This window comes from Typha latifolia, chromosome 5, assembly GCF_019914945.1.
Source record: "Typha latifolia isolate L0001 chromosome 5, TyphaL0001v2, whole genome shotgun sequence".
Taxonomy (NCBI): domain Eukaryota; kingdom Viridiplantae; phylum Streptophyta; class Magnoliopsida; order Poales; family Typhaceae; genus Typha; species Typha latifolia.
In genome coordinates, this window is record NC_133090.1 from 1,991,746 (window position 1) to 2,008,088 (window position 16,343).

General features: G+C 38.6%; 2 protein-coding genes across 2 annotated transcripts; one reads left to right on the plus strand and one right to left on the minus strand.

Moving 5' to 3' along the window:
• The first annotated feature begins 1,562 nt into the window (after positions 1 to 1,562).
• On the plus strand, positions 1,563 to 14,571 carry LOC140788551 (protein ENHANCED DISEASE RESISTANCE 2-like). Its single transcript, XM_073137826.1, has 22 exons — positions 1,563 to 2,114; positions 2,246 to 2,320; positions 2,638 to 2,691; positions 4,558 to 4,623; positions 6,724 to 6,824; positions 7,006 to 7,064; positions 7,163 to 7,279; positions 7,995 to 8,035; positions 8,136 to 8,236; positions 8,323 to 8,418; positions 9,307 to 9,371; positions 9,462 to 9,533; positions 9,652 to 9,807; positions 10,704 to 10,933; positions 11,056 to 11,095; positions 11,188 to 11,342; positions 11,428 to 11,529; positions 12,393 to 12,437; positions 13,198 to 13,338; positions 13,461 to 13,556; positions 13,823 to 13,924; positions 14,201 to 14,571. Exons 1-22 carry the CDS (start codon positions 1,977 to 1,979, stop codon positions 14,312 to 14,314), a joined length of 2,166 nt encoding a protein of 721 aa, XP_072993927.1. The 5' UTR covers positions 1,563 to 1,976; the 3' UTR covers positions 14,315 to 14,571.
• Positions 14,572 to 14,771: 200 nt separating this feature from the next.
• LOC140788412 (uncharacterized) lies at positions 14,772 to 16,343 on the minus strand. The gene has a single exon (XM_073137658.1). The coding sequence runs from the start codon at positions 16,341 to 16,343 to the stop codon at positions 14,772 to 14,774; it is 1,572 nt and encodes a 523-aa protein (XP_072993759.1).

The following is a 16,343-nucleotide window of genomic DNA, read 5'->3' on the forward strand; positions in this document are numbered from 1 at the left end:
GGTTAATTTTATCTATATCCTGACTATTACAAATAAACATTATTTTTATTCAACACTTATCCCTTTTTTCCCCATTAAACACCAAAAGATAAATTGGGATAAAAACTTTATTTATTTGGTTTATCTCCGGATAAAACTTTATTTTATTCAAATTCTAGTTTCTCCTCTTCCTATTGCCAAACGACGCCTTAGCAAACCAATGAAAAACTATACTTATGGAGGTCTCCAGATGCCCATTCAAAAAAGCTAAGCATCTTAATAGAATAAAGAAGTGCATCATCTAGTAGATGAAAAAGGTAGAGATGCCCTTAATTAAGAGCGATATGTGCACAAAATAATATGGGTGTTTCATCTTTTAACAATTAAGTGAATTTAAATTTAATTGTTTGTTAACTTTCATAGTTATTCATGCAAAAATACGATTTTTTTGGAGGTATCTCTATAAAAATCTAAGTGTTTTAAGATATATATATATATATATATAAACATCGCCGTACACTTGCATAAGAAATTTTTTTATTTTTTTTATTCGCGCGAGGAATTTTAGAATAGTATACATGCAAAAAAAAATTTCCTCATATATATAGAGATATTTCCTTTCTTGTATTTAAAAGCATGATTCACGAACTCACGTTAATTTCTCTAGCTTCTGTAGAATTGGCATAAGATCCAAAGAGAATATCCCAAATTATACTTATGCCAATCTTAATCATATCTAAGATTGCCTTCTACCACTAATAGATTTGGTGTCATTAAGACTTACTTTAATATTACTTTAAGGTCCACACGGTTTGTACATCTCAAACTCCCTGATAACGAGAAAATGTAGCATTTTATTTTAACTGTACAACTCATCCAAATATATATATATATATATATAACACTATATATTTTATTTAATTTATTATTTACACTTTATTTATTTTTTATATTCTCATTTAACACCCTTAGCTAACTTAGATAGTACTAATAAACAATATATTTTATTATAATATATATAATTATTTTAAATATCTAAACTTTTTTATATTTTTTGGACAGGGCAAAGAGAATGGGAGTGACATTGAAGTTATTTTAATAATTTAAAAGATATATATTAATTAAAATAATATTAAGATGTTAAAAAAAATTATAAAGAAAAATAAGAGGTTGAATTATAAAAGACCCAAAATATCGCAAAATAAGCCACTAAATTTGTGTGTATATATATTTTTTAAAATTTGTATATTAATTTTTTAGGGTATAACTGTTAAAAACATTTGTTTTTTTGCAGACTAATCATTAAATGATCAACGTGATAGGATCGGACGGCAGATGAAGCATCTGCATAACAAAATCTCTGCGTATGTCCGCATAGAATAATCGTCGGTCCTTTCAAACGGCTTCCATCTTAGTAGTCGTTGGACGCCTCTCCTTCCCGCCACACCAAACACCTCTTCGCCGGTATTTATCAAAATAATAATAAACATTAAATAAAAATGGAAAATAAAAAAAAAGTTCGCGTCACGTCAACCGCGAGCGCCAAGCCTCCACCATATACACACTAAACAATGAGTCAATTTAAATTAGAAATATTATTTTGTAGAATGTAAATCAACATCCTTCTCTCCTGGGCTTCTCTGCGTCTCTCTCAATTAAAATTTCAGGGCTTCTCTTCCTCTATTCGATCGAGTTGTTCCCCGATTTTTTCACGCCTTGTCGGCGATTTCGCCGGAATTGATCAAAGATCTCGACGAGGAAACGAAGAAGCATTGCCGTATTTCCAGAAGATACGCGCCGATCTCGGTAGGTTGATCTTATTGATCTTGCGGAAGAAAACCCTAGGGTTTACGGGATTTGATCGGATTGGTTCTTGTTCTTGATCGGCTTCCGAGGGTTAGGATTTGGTTCTGGTTATGGTTATGGTTATGGTTTTGTTCGAGGATTTGAGATAGGGGAGACGGAATCTATTAAAGGATTTGGATAGGAGCGGAGAGATGTCGAAGGTGGTGTCGGAGGGATGGCTGGTTCGGCTTGGGCGGAGGAAGATAGGGCGGTCGTTCATCCATATGCGATACTTTGTGCTGGAAGCCAGGGTACTCGCTTATTACAAGAAGAAACCCACGGATAATATGGTATGCGTTGATGAATACCTGTTCTTATCGATTTATATCCTGTTTACCATAAATAAAAAGTTGATATTTCTTGTGCATTTTAATCGCTATTTCATTTTTTTAATTTCCTTTTGGAATATGGGGATGTATAGTTGCCGCTCAAGACTCTTGTTATAGATGGAAATTGCAGGGTCGAGGATAGGGGTCTTAAAACACATCATGGGCGTGTAAGTTCTCTTGCCTTCTCTAGCTAAATCAAATTTTTTTTGCTGTGTTCCTATATACCTAAAAGCCTTCTGCATCTATTTCTTGTCCTGTTTGAGCATGCTTGGAGGACGACATGGAATCTTGCACAAGTTTCTATATATGCTCCCTAGTATTGTCTATTCTACTGTTTAAATCGTTGATATGCTAATTCCTTCGCTTGAGTATGTTAGGCTTTCTTTTTCCGTTCTCTTACTAGATAAAGGTTGAAAATTCTCTTCATTTTCCTGATGGGAATAGTGCTTTCCTTCTTTTCATTCTTTCATGTCTACCTGTGCAGATGATTTATGTCTTATGTGTTTACAACAAAAAAGAGAAGCATCACCAAATCACGGTATGCAGTCAAATCTACCCTTTTGGTCCTATTACTTCTTAACTTTTCCTCTCTCATGTGTACGTTGGGCATCTACCTGAAAAAATTGGGTACCTAATTTTTGGAGTAAGGTAGCTTGATATCATAATTATGTTGCTTGGGCTGGTATTACTTTTACACGATTGGTAACTTTATCCTTTAGTTCTCAATTGCATTATATAGATGTCTATTGTCTAATTATATCTAAGAATTATTTTTCTGGTGTTGTCTCGTCAAACACAACTGGAATGACTTAATCTACTGAGATAATTGGAGCTGTTTGTAGTACCTGACATTAGACAACAGTTCTTCTCTAATCACTTTCTTTCTCATTGATACCAAGTGGTGCTTATAGCAAATGAAATAAAGGAAATATCAAGTCTTTGATTTGAAGTGAACTTCTGAAGACACTGGAATTTTAAAGTAGGCTAACCTGATATCTTTACTATGCTAAGTTACACAAGATTCAACAAATATAAGAATGAGAGAAAAGTTTGATAGAACAGATGGATAATAAATGCTGGCGTTTGTGGTTCTTTTGAATGTCAAGAAGCTTAAAATGTTAGGCATGTTTAATTATGTTAATCAGTGTTTCAACTGTCTCTTTTTCATAGCTCTTAACTAAGCAGATAAGAAGAAGAAAGGAGCACTGTCTTGTATATGGCGTCAATTACTTATAAGAACATGTATCACTGTTTTCCTTTGTTTAAATTATTTCCATGTTAAGAGGAACATTTGTTCACTTCATGAGCTAGAAACTACAACCATCGGGGTAGTTGGGTAGATGAGCCTGCTCACTAAAGTAAGCCTTTAGATTCATGACGAGCCCTCCCTTGCTGATTTTGTGGCAATGAGAATATTGGCACCATTTTCTGCTAATTGCCAATCAGTCATCATAATTTGTCAATTCTTCTAGAGTTCTAGGACTTGCCAACTTGAGCTGTGTTCCTGCTTGCTGGTGTTGATTTTTGGAGAGAAGCTTTGAAAAGATGTTGATTTCTCATCAGTCAGCTTGCTGGTGTTGTAGACAACTTGTCATTCTTAATAGTGAATACTGGATAGTCATGCTGAATCAGTCGTGCATTTCGATAACTGCCAAAGTGTCAGTTAATCAGTGGTGCATTTTTGTGCTGGCGAAACCTTCCTTGTACCTTTATTTGTAGTAATCAACTGGTTATAATACAACCTTTGGAGATATTGATGGAGATTAGATGAAACGTAAGTATAAGATGCAATACTACAGTTTGCCTACAATGGACTAAGAGATTAAAAGGGCATCTGTAGGTGACATTTGTTTAACCTTTTTGAAATGAGATCCTTTACAATGCATATTGTCAAGCAGAAACGACATCTAGTGTGCTAAGTTGCTAACTTTAGGTAGGGATAAGAGTGTGTCTTTTCTAATAATGAGAGAATAGAAATGGCCCCACATGGTTTGCGTTTGTTTGAAGTAATCTCATTTGCTCTATCTAATGTGCAGCTCTGTGAGGGCTTGTGCTTGATGGACACCAGTATAATATTGTTTTCACAGGATTTTGGTATAACTTATATGTGGGCACATTACTATTCTGTTTGACATTTTATGAGATTTAGCACCAACGTAAGTTGTTTAGGCTTGATCTTGGATACTCCAGGTACCAAATTACCAATCACATGCTTATATTAATGTATGCTACTTCTTGCCCTGCTGAAATGTAAAACAGGCTTGATTTACTTTTTGTAATGTTATAAAATGATCCTTCATTTTCATTTATGTTAGCTCTTGGGTTCTTGATGGATTTAGATTATAGTTTCTTATCTTTTAACTTTTCCATAATTGTGTGCTCTTTGGTTCCATTCTTGAACCAGATGGGAGCTTACCACATACAGGAGGCTCTGAATTGGAAAGAGAAAATTGAGCATGTCATCGATCAGGTGCAATGACTTTGTCAAACTGCATAATTTTGTCAAGGAAGCAGTATAAAGCATCATATATATTGAACATATTTTAAATTCATTAATTAATTATAATATTAGTTAACTCAAAAGTACCAACATATTCTTTGGATTGTGATTTTCTTTCATATGCTGTATTAGTCTGGAATGTTTCTCTTGCAACCAACTTAAATCTTAATAATGGACATCGGTATCTCAATCATCAGATTATGAATTGATAAAGGAGTTTCAAAGTTCAGAACTGTATGTCAAAGTCATCATTATATCATGTTTCAGTGTCTTTTTATTGTGGTATGCTACTATACTAGATCTCAGAAATTATCCCATTCCACTGCAGAACAGTGTCCTGAGCAAAAAGAAAAAATCGGATCGATACTGATTATTATGTACAATTTTTCAGAACTTGAACAAATGTATTCTTTCTAATATTTTAGTCGATTAGGTATTTCAAGTTTATTATGGTGATTGTAAATAAAATCTGGTTGTGAAACTTGTGGATACTACATACTAGCAGCTAGAGTTGTTAGTAAGATTATATTGTTGAATATTATTTTCAGTATTTTGCACATAATTAGGAGCCTCTAGAGCTTCATCTCCATATGAAATGTGAGCTTATTGATCAAAGCTTTATTTATCTTCTAGACTAATATTCTCTTTAATGGTAAAGCTTATTCATTGCATGGCCACAGAGCATGTCAAGTTGGCAATGCCACCTTGATAGCACTATCATGTTAATATGTTATCACACTGGAACTTGTCATCTTATAAGTTTGAAGAGATGAAGGTAAGAAGAAAATAAAATAGGTGGGGAAGATGAAGTTTGTTACAAACAACAGGGAACTTTTTTTCACAAAGTTTCTCTCAAGCAATTTTACCTGGTCTTTACCTAGGAATAGTTGTGTATTTGCTATGTATTATGTGGATGATTTCCTTGGAGGTACTTTTTTAAGATGTGAAGCATCCAGTGATAGCTAGATGAGATATTTTGATAGCTAGACGAGATATTTACATTAGTCAGACCGGTAGATCTTAGATTGAAATCGAGTTCTAGAAAATGTCACATATCTAGACTTGTCATCTTTCCATGGCATTATGAAAATTATGCTTATTTGATCTTTCTCACCATCTAAGCCTTTAGTCCTGATTGATTCCAGCTTGAGTTATGGTATTTAAATAAGTCATTTCTAGGGTCAATTCCTCTCATATCTTTTGAGTTGCATAGTGGTTGTATTATATTCTCAGAGAAAGTTATCATACCTTATTCTCAGAAAGTTTATCATACCTTATTCTCAAAAAGTTTATCATACCTTATTCTCAGAAAGTTATTGCAATGATGGTTGTGCCTACCGGCACGCCTCGTGTCAGCGGCATACTGGCACATGGCACGAGGGGTGCCGCACGGCGCCTCTCCTGCCGTCGATCTAGACGTCACCGCTCTTCACCAACCTCGCTGTCCCTGCACTTCGTTGATCTCGCTGTCACCGGTTTTTGTTGATCTTACCATCCCCACTCTTCACCGATCTTGCCATTGTCCGAGTTGGAGGTGTCGCTCCTGTCGGAGCCCTAGCTCGAGGAGGAAGAAGGGCAGATGGGTTAGGTCGTCGGGACTGGATAAAAACTCAAGTTACGGATCGCGACACCTGCAACTTGGACGACGGCAAGATTAGCGAAGAGCGGCGACGGTGAGATTGGCGGCGAGTGTCGACGGTGAGCGGCAAAAGGTGAAGGTGAGTGGTCTCCCTCATATTTTTCTCTCACTCTCTTGCGGCACGTGTCGTTTAGTCAATTTCAGAATCTCTAGCACCAACTTTTGCTGAAGTTTTCTTTGCCTCGAAACTCCCAAGCCAACCAATTTCATGTTTCACTAATTGTATTGATAAGGACAATAAAGTATCACACCATAGGTGTACTTTACATGCATTCCCTCTTAATGTTACTTTCTACTTTCTAGAACCATTATGTGTTGATTTATTTTCTGTTTGAATAACCTACAATTTGTAAATGATTTTAACAATATTACTTTATCTTTTGAAATAAAAAAAATATGATACATCTATAACTAATGAAAATCTGGTGCAGCAACAAGACAAGCTGACAGCTAAAAGTCGCAAGGCCTTTGCTTCGTACGACTTTGACAAGGATAATTTAGGGAACATTTCATTCTCTGATCAAGAAAGTCCGTAAGTGGCAGACGTAATCTCCTTAGTGCCGGAATATTCCTTTCTTCTGGATTCTGGACTATTATGCAATATTAGATGTTTCATCCTTTTCTTTTGGATGTATACAATTTTGTACTGAGTTATTTCCAGATTTTTGGTATGTGACTTTCTATATTTCTAACTTAACATCTTTCACCTGCAGTCTGGAAGAAGAAGAAGAGAACCAACCAACCTTGCAGCGAAGAACAACAATAGGAAATGGTCTATACTCCATACTTTAGAATGACTGTTGGTGTAAAATGCTTTTGAGTTGCTTTAGAGCATTTTACAGAACTTGATTGGAGCATTTATATTGTTAGGTCCTCCTGAATCTGTACCTGACTGGACAAAGGAGCATGACTTTGGGCTGTTAAATGGGAGTAATGCCTCTCAAATTTACTCAAGAAAGCATTGGCGCCTAGTTAGATGCCAGAATGGCAAGTATCTTCTGTCCTCTTCAAATTATTCTACTCTCCTTGTCAATGCCATACAGAAGTTATAAAAGATCAACTAGAAAGCAATATTTGAGTAGGTTTTCCTTCTAACAGATTTTTCTTGTTATACATAATTTATATTTGTATCAGGGATTTTGTTTCACCTGGATCTTTAGTTCATTTGTGCCTTAAAACGTGGAGAGACAGCTGTGTTTCCCCATCTTTGCTGCTGTTATTCCAAGTTCTGCAGCTATTTGCGTTGTTACCCAATATGAAAACTTGAAAAGCATCATCCCTTGTTTTGCTATTCTGCAGTGGTGGTCCTTATGAAATAACTGTTCTCTCTTCCATAATTTGTGCTTCAAGGCTAAATACATTCCATATTAAAGCTTATCATTTTTCTGCTCCATTTGGACCCTTTACATGTCTAGAATTATTTTGGAGGTTGATTTGGGTTGCATGAGCCTAAACTGTGACTACTAAGGTAGTCTACTGACCTGCCTTTCGCGGAAACCTCTCTTTTCCTAAGATAGACTACTAAAGGTAGGCTATTCACCATCTAGCCAGGAGATTTGATGTTAGATTTACAGTTTCGTCATGAAAGATGATTGATTATTCTTTATAGCTTTTTGCACTGGGAAAATTATGATTGGATGAACCCTTTGATGAGAGAAGGCACTTATGATATACTTCTGATTCTTTCTCTGTCATTTAACAGGACTTCGCATTTTTGAAGAACTTCTCGAAATTGATTACCTAGTATGTCACTCGAACCTGTCAACATGTGTATAAATGATAATGCCAGAATAATTGATATGTTGAGAATGACATTGTACCATATGTGGTATGCTATATGTAGCCAAGAAGTTGTACCAGGGCTATGAAGGCTGTTGGTGTGGTGGATGCCACATGTGAAGCTATCTTTGGCCTTGTAATGAGTATGGATGGAACACGTTTTGAGTAAGTACCTTTCCATTTCTGCTTTTCCTAAGATTCTTGTTAATGAATATTTACCTTCTCATGTGCCTTTATCTCCTGATTTGTAGGTGGGATTGCAGTTTCCATTATGGAAGCTTAGTTGAGGAGGTTGATGGACACACTGCAATACTCTATCATAGACTTCAGCTTGACTGGTTTCCAATGTAATGCTTTATTAAACAAGTTTATTGCATCAGTCTGCTGTTATCTTTACATCGATTTCATGTTCTGTATCAGTTGCATGCTTCTGTCAGGTGTCATGAGGTGATAAGGGAGAATCCTAGTAGATTATGGAATTATTGGGTGAAAACATGGGTCACATGAGAGTGTTGGAGTACTGAAGCATAGATGTCATTGTATGGGAGATAGATGAAAAAATAGGCAAGGATGTGTTTCCTGTATGCAGTTATTTTAGGTTGAGAGCCTCGTAAAGTAGTATATGGTGTGGCTATGGAAGTTTTTCAAGATAACCTTGTTGACTTCTAATTATTGCTCAACTGTGGAGCAATAGGTGTACCTCAGGACCCCAAGAGGACCCAAAAATGCAGATTAGAGCAATCTTATAGAAACATAATGGGTGAGATCCAAAATTATTTTACTTATTATGGTTTCTCATTTAACACTACAGGTGCAGCTTCTTAAGATGCATGATGCCAAATGGCCCATTATGGTTTAGGAAAATTAAGGTTGATTACAGCAAAGCTGTAGATGTACTTACGAGTACGGTTTCTTTCTGGGTCAGAAAAGTCCATAAGACCGAGTTAGGTTTTACAGTTTTAGTGGTCTCAAGGTTGGTGAATTGGGTTCAATGATTGATAGTACATTGAGTAGCTAATTATGATAGCCAACTCTTAGTTGGAAGGAAAAATAATTGGCTGTGGAAATGCTATGTCTTCATAATTGATTTATGGTAATATATCTACCAGTCAATATATTTTGATATATTACACCTTGAATTAATACACATTTTTTTATAAAGAACGTTCTTGGTTCCCTATGTGCAAGCATTTTCACCCGGATGTTATCAAAACGTTATTTATGTGCTTCTTCAGGGTTGTGTGGCCTCGTGATCTCTGCTATGTGCGCTATTGGCGACGTAATGATGATGGAAGCTATGGTGAGGTTTCCTCTTGTCTCTCTCTCTCTCTCTACATAGACTACATTGCCACATTATCTGCCTCATAGTTGCAGCGGCTCCATTGTGCAGTTGTGCTGTTTCGATCTAGAGAGCATGCAAACTGCGGTCCGCAGCCAGGATTTGTGAGAGCTCACATAGAGAGTAATTTGTCCTTTTACTTTTAAGTTAGTCTTGGGCCTCTTGGCATTCTTATGGTAATTGGGTCACTTCAAAGTACTGGGACTATTCATGTTCCACATTAAAATTTTAATTTGTTCAGGTGGAGGGTTCAAGATCTCTCCTCTCAAGTCTCGCAATGGGAGATCACGTTCTCAAGTCCAACATCTAATGCAAATTGATCTGAAGGGATGGGGCATGAACTTTGTTCCATCATTTCAACAACATTGTTTACTTCAGATGTTAAATAGTGTTGCAGGTAATGTTTCTTTGACTTTGTCTCTACAAGTACATCTAATTGTAGCTATCTGGAGATTTATACGATTGTGTGCAAGTATGTAGATGTACATCTCTGAAAAACTGTATTGTGACTTGTTGATTTGTTCCGCTGAGTATCAGATTTTAATTGTTTGGAAGCCTAAGCTTCGGTTGTTGCATGCTGGTTAGTGGTCTTTCCATTTGAGAAACGTATGATCAAGTCAATATGTCCTAGAATGATTCATTTCATTTTCATTTCAAACCTATCCATGGAGATCCAAAGTGAACAGATGATTTTATTAGTGCTTTGTGAATTAAAAGGACTGAGTTTGAAATCATTTGTAATTAGAAAACATTTGCAATTGATCTTCCTAGCACCACATTGGTTTCAGAATACCTTCTAATTTAAAATTTGCAAGTCTCCACCTTGTTGCTAAATTTGATCTTAAGAGAGTTCATTCAGAAATTTGATTTAACTTCACATCAAATGTTCAAATATTAATGGGTGAACAAATTTCAAGATTCTCTTTTCTTTGCAGCTTGGTTAAAGACAAAGGCTCCAGGTCTATATGACCATACTTCTTGACTTGATTTTCTTGTTACTCTTTGTTCTACTTGTTAATTTGGTGATTTGATGGCTAGATTTCTAGGTTCTGGTAGCCAGTGCAGAATATGTAATTACTGCAAGTTGGTTCCTGATATGCTGTTCACTGGAAAGAAAGAAAATAATATTGAGAAAAGCAATTAAATCTTTATGCATAAGCTGTTGCTTTTTTAGATTGATTCTACTTGCTGCACATATGGCTAATCTGTTTGAGGAAACTGTCTCATTTATTCTTTAATAGGTTTAGTCATCTTCTTCGAGAAGTAGGAGTTTGACATGTCTACCAATGGCAGGGTTGCGTGAATTTTTTTCTCAAACAGATGAAAGTTACAAAATTCCGAGAATTCCTGTCATGCTTAATATGACACCAGATGTTACACTGAAGAAGGATCGTAAATTGCAGGAAGTGGACATGCAAACAATATCAATGGATCAAGGACATGTCGAGAGCAGGCAGTCTGTTATGTTAGACGAAGATTCTGATGATGATGAGGACTATCAAGTTCCTGAAGCAGATCAAGAGGTTAGTTGATTAGTCTACTCTTTACACAAGCTCTTCTTCTTGCAGATTTTTTTTTTCTTTTACTTTCTATTTGCATGCAGAGTTGTATGTTTTACTAAACATCAATGTTTAACAACCCACAGGAATACACTATGAATTCTGATAATGATGCTAAACTAACAGGTTTGTTTATATGCCAATTTTCCTGCATATATGTTTGTATCTACTGGTCATTGCTTAAACTAATTAAGTTTTACTGCTTTGTCCTCTTTCAGACAAGGAGCCTTCCAATCAAATCAAAATTGATTTGTCCTGCTTTTCTGGTAGTCTATGCCAGGAAGATAATGATAAAAGTCGTAATTGCTGGACAATACCTGATGGAAAAAGCTTTAAAGTTCGTAGCAAAAACTTTCCATATGACAAATCCAAGGTTCCCTAGTGCTTTTCTGTGATATACCATATTTCTTGCTTTTGGAACTTATAGAATGAAGCCATCTCTAACGCTCAAGTAACAGATACCTGCAGGGAATCTTCTCATGGAACTTGCAGCCGTTGATTGGTTGAAGAACAGTAAGCGTATGGACCATGTTGTGAGGAGACAAGGCTGCGCAGCTCAAGTAATATACTGAATGACAAGTTTTTGATGATGAAATTGTTTATCTGTTCTTTCCTTTTGATTGTCTTAAATTTTTTTCTTTTAGCATTCATTCTTTACTTCTAATGTAGTTGAAACTCTATGAATACATTAGTTGGTCAAGTCTTGAGAAACTCAAATGACGAAGGATATATGTTCATTAGAATGCTATAGTTTGGAAAAGACCTTGTAACTCTGTAAGTTGTCTTCGTACTCTTTCAAGCGGGGTGACAGTGAAATCTGTTTTGCTGATAATACAGGAAATATCATGTCCTACATTAGCATCACATTCTGAAAGTTAATCTCTGCATGACTAAGTATACTTTGTGATTTCTCTATCCAAATTCAACCTAAATTTTGATCGATCTCTAATTATTGGTCATTAGCAGTTAGCTCTTCATATATTGATTTTTGATAGGTGGGGAATGTTTTTAGACTGTCAGAATTTGATTGGGAAACAGTAAGATGTAAATGATAATATGCTCACCTATGATATTCTAGGGGTGCTCCTTGTGTGGCCGTAGGAAAATCTCCATTAACAATAGCTGCTAACTTACCTGTTGTGGAACTCCTGGGACATCCTTACTGTGCCCTATGGCAAAATGTTTAACATGCCTGCATAGTGCATAATATATTGCTAAAATGTGATTTTGTTAAGATGGAATAGCTTTGTGGGTAACAATCTGGATGCTGTTTATGTATACTGTCATCTGCTGTTTGATATGTGGTGCATATTGGATGTGACATTTCTATCTCTGATATATTATATACTCTTGAATGTTGCATGTAACTTAAGGCTCTTAATATATATAGACTGATGTCAAGGAACTTACTCTGCCAATGTAGGTCGCTTCTGAGAAAGGACTATTCTCCTTGGTCATAAATTTACAAGTAAGTATATGTTTTTTGCAAACTTTCCCACTGATAAAGGGCAGTAAGTTCTTTTTGTTTTATTTGCATAACTTGGTTGTGATTCTGCATTTATACTGCTCTTACAATGAGTAACTATTGGCAAGTAGCAATGAATTGCATGCTATTAAGAGCTGAACAGTTGAATCCTTCAAGACTATATAACGTAGTTGCAAACTAAATTTTGCTTTTTTTTTTAAAACCCTCAAGGAATGGATGAATAGTTGGGACTGAAGGCTTGGTTGTTGTCATGGTGATGCCATTGTGATGTTAAGACTTCCCTCTTGTGTCAAATTGGTCATGGGTTCTATCCATATACACCATTTCTCACTTGGGTACATACCCTCCTTAGACACCCCCATTGGTAGGGGCCATGTGCATATGGGACACTCCTTTTCAAAACTGATGCACATGTATGACATATTATATACTGTCTGTTGAAGTTGAGACACATTGGGCATAAATAGTGATGGCATGTATGTGAAAACATTTTTATTGACCATGTTGATAGGAAGCCAAAATGTTTCCATAGCGAACTGTCTTATAGACATTTTTCATGTGTAGCTTGATTGAATTCATGTTGCGACACAAGTAGGATCAAGTTTTCTGTTGTTGCTTCTTGCAATCTGGATAAGCTCCAAATACTTTGTACACAAGGAAGCAGCTGTATATATGATTCCCTCCCTGTTTTTATCTGTAACAATGCAGACCTGTCAATGAAATTAGCTTGCTATTGTTGCAGATTCCAGGGTCAACTCATTATAGTATGGTCTTCTATTTTGTCACGAGACACCTCATACCAGGATCACTATTACAGCGTTTTGTGGATGGTGACGATGAGTTTCGCAACAGCAGATTCAAGCTTATCCCATCTGTTCCTAAGGTCTCCATATTTCCTCTCTAATTTGTGCCCATGCAATATATAACATATAATGACTCATATACTAATACTGGCGGTTCTGCAAGGTCTGTTCTTTTTTCCAACTCTATTTTTTAAACTTGCAGGGGTCGTGGATTGTGCGTCAGAGTGTTGGGAGCACCCCTTGCTTACTAGGGAAAGCAGTTGATTGTACCTATATTCGTGGACCAAACTATCTAGAAGTAAGAAAACTCTACATTGACATACTACAGAATTCACATCAAGTTCTCTTGATTATTGGTATTGAGAAAAGTGAAAAAAGTGCTATTCCTTATTTGCAGTTGCAAAGATAAGAAACTGCAAGGTTACATACTACAGAATCTTGGATTAAGTTCTCTGATTCTCTCAGAGATTAACATTAGGAAGGAGGATAAGAAAATTGAAAGAGATACTCTTCGATTAAATCAGATAGGGGATATCTAAAATGTTGACACTTTCTCTTTTGCAGGCAGATGTTGATATTGGTTCTTCAGCAGTGGCTAATGGAGTTTTGGGGCTTGTATGTGGTGTAATTACAACACTGGTAGTCGATATGGCTTTTCTTGTGCAGGTAGGACTGTTCTCACTCTTTTGGCACATAAAGGCTCTATGTCCAAAGATATGAAACACAAGGGCTCATTATTGTAGAAACTATAAACTCAAATCTTTGATATGTGGCGGTGGAGTCTGGATGTTAAAGAATGAACTTTTTGAACGGCGGGCATGTGGTTACACATGGACTGAATTTTTAGTTTTCAATGCTTCCTCTGCATATGAACTTTTTTTCTTGGATGAAAATTTAGGTGGTGATATTCTAACATTTACCTGATTTCTTTTCCAATCGCAGGCTAACACCTCTGATGAGCTCCCGGAGCAGCTTATCGGCGCTGTTCGGTTTTCGCATATCGAGCTCTCTTCTGCAATTGTTCCTATTCTTGATGATAATTCCTCCACAGAATGAATTCGTTTGTCTATTTTTTTTTTTCTATTAACTTTAGTATATGATTCTTTTTTCAACGGCCAAAGTATACATGATTCTTTTGCTCAAAACTTTGGCAGTTGGAGTAGGTCATAAATTCTCGATCATGCGTTATTCGATTATTTCAGCCTGTTGGCCAATATTCTGCAAGTAATTTTCTTGTTTTTTTTAATTTTCTTTTCTCTTGTATTCTCTAAACTCAAATTTCTTGTTTAACATGTTATAATATTCATCTATCATCCATTTTTTTTCGCCTGTATTACGAGTGCCAGTTTAGGTGATACGTGGTGTGTTTTCGATTTGAGAATAGATGAACGTAAAATACTTTTCTGCAATATAAAATAGACGAAGGTGGTAATATGCAAAGAAGGAAAATAAAAAAGAAAATACTTTTTATTTACATGGTCGTATCATCGGATACAAGCAACCATGAAGTGCATTACTTTGTCGCGTCGATGAAACCGACGAACGCGTCGACCGACGCCGAGGAGCTCGCCGGGAATCCTCCGCCGAAGACGTCTCGCGCCACCGCCGCCGCCTGCTCCCTCGCTTCCTTGTCCTGCATCAGCTGTTCGATCCCCCTCGCCACGTCATTCCTCGTCACCCCTCCCCTCGCCGATCCGATCGCCCGGCCAGCCCCGAGCTGCCGCGTCACCAGCCTCGCGTTGTGGACCTGGTCCCCGTGGATCGGCCACGTCAGCATCGGCACCCCGCACCTGAGCGATTCCACCGCCGAGTTCCACCCGCAGTGGGTCAGGAAACCGCCGGTGGAATAATGGCTCAGTATGAGCAGCTGCGGGGCCCACCCTCTTATGACCAGACCCCTCTCCCCGGCTCGCTTCGCCAACTCGTCTATGAAGGCCGACTCGGACTCGCACTCGGACCCCGATCCGGTCCGGTGAACCGGGAACCCGGCCGAGTCGTGCCGCAACGCGGAGGGCTGCACCGCCCAGATGAAGGGGCGACTCGAATCGGCTAGCGCAGCCGCCAGCTCGGCCAGCTCGGCGTCGCTCGGACTTACTAACGAGCCGAAGGAGACGTAGAGGACGGAGCGGGCCGGCTTCGAGTCGAGCCAAGCGAGAACGGCGCGCTCGTCGTGGGTGGACTCGCGCCTGGCCCGCGCCGCGTCGTCGAGTCGTGCCGGGAGGAGCGGCCCCACCCCCCATACCGGTTTCTTCGCCTCCTTGGCGATGTACTCCAGAAACGGACGCTCCAGATCTTCACACGTGTTGAAGAGCAGGGCGATCGCGCCGTCTGTCTCCCCGATCCCCCTCTGAGGTGGCATTGGTGGGCCCGACCCGGAAGGTGGGATTCTTTGGGCTGGCCCGAATGGTGTTGGCATAGGTGGGCCGAGATGGGTTAGAATCGTTACATCGGCTGCTGCAGTCGGATACATCTCGGGGGGTAAACCGGGGATATTGACGGAGCCGCTTAGGCCGAGATCCGCCGCCGAGTAGGACGACGTTGCGTGATCGAGAGCCGTCGAGCAGGCGCTAGCCGTGAAGAAGCTGACGGCGGGGACGTCGAGGTGACGGCAGGTAGTGAGGAGGTGGCTCATCATGACGTCCAGGATGACGCAGAGCAAGGGAGGGGAGGAGGGATCGCGGCCGTTGATTCGGTCGGATAGGAAGGTGCGGAAGTGGGAGTCGTCATGGTTGGGTGGAGGTGGAGGGATAGAGGAATGAGGGAATGGGATTGGTGGGCAAATAGGAAGAGGAGGAGGAGGAGCAATGGAGTCGTCATGGTTGGGTGGAGGGAAAGGTGGAGCGACAGAGGAATGAGGAAATGGGATTGATGGGGGATTAGGAGGAGGAGGAGGAGGAGCAGAGTCGTGGATGATTTGGATAAGGGGATGGAGGAGGGAAGCGGAGGAGGAGGAGGAGGAGGAGGAGGAGGGGAGGAGGAGGGTAACGTGATAATTTCGGGAGGCGAGGCGGTTGGAGAGGTCGGTGGCGGGGAAGATGTGGCCAGGACTATGGAATGGAACGACGATGATTTCTCCGGTCGCCAT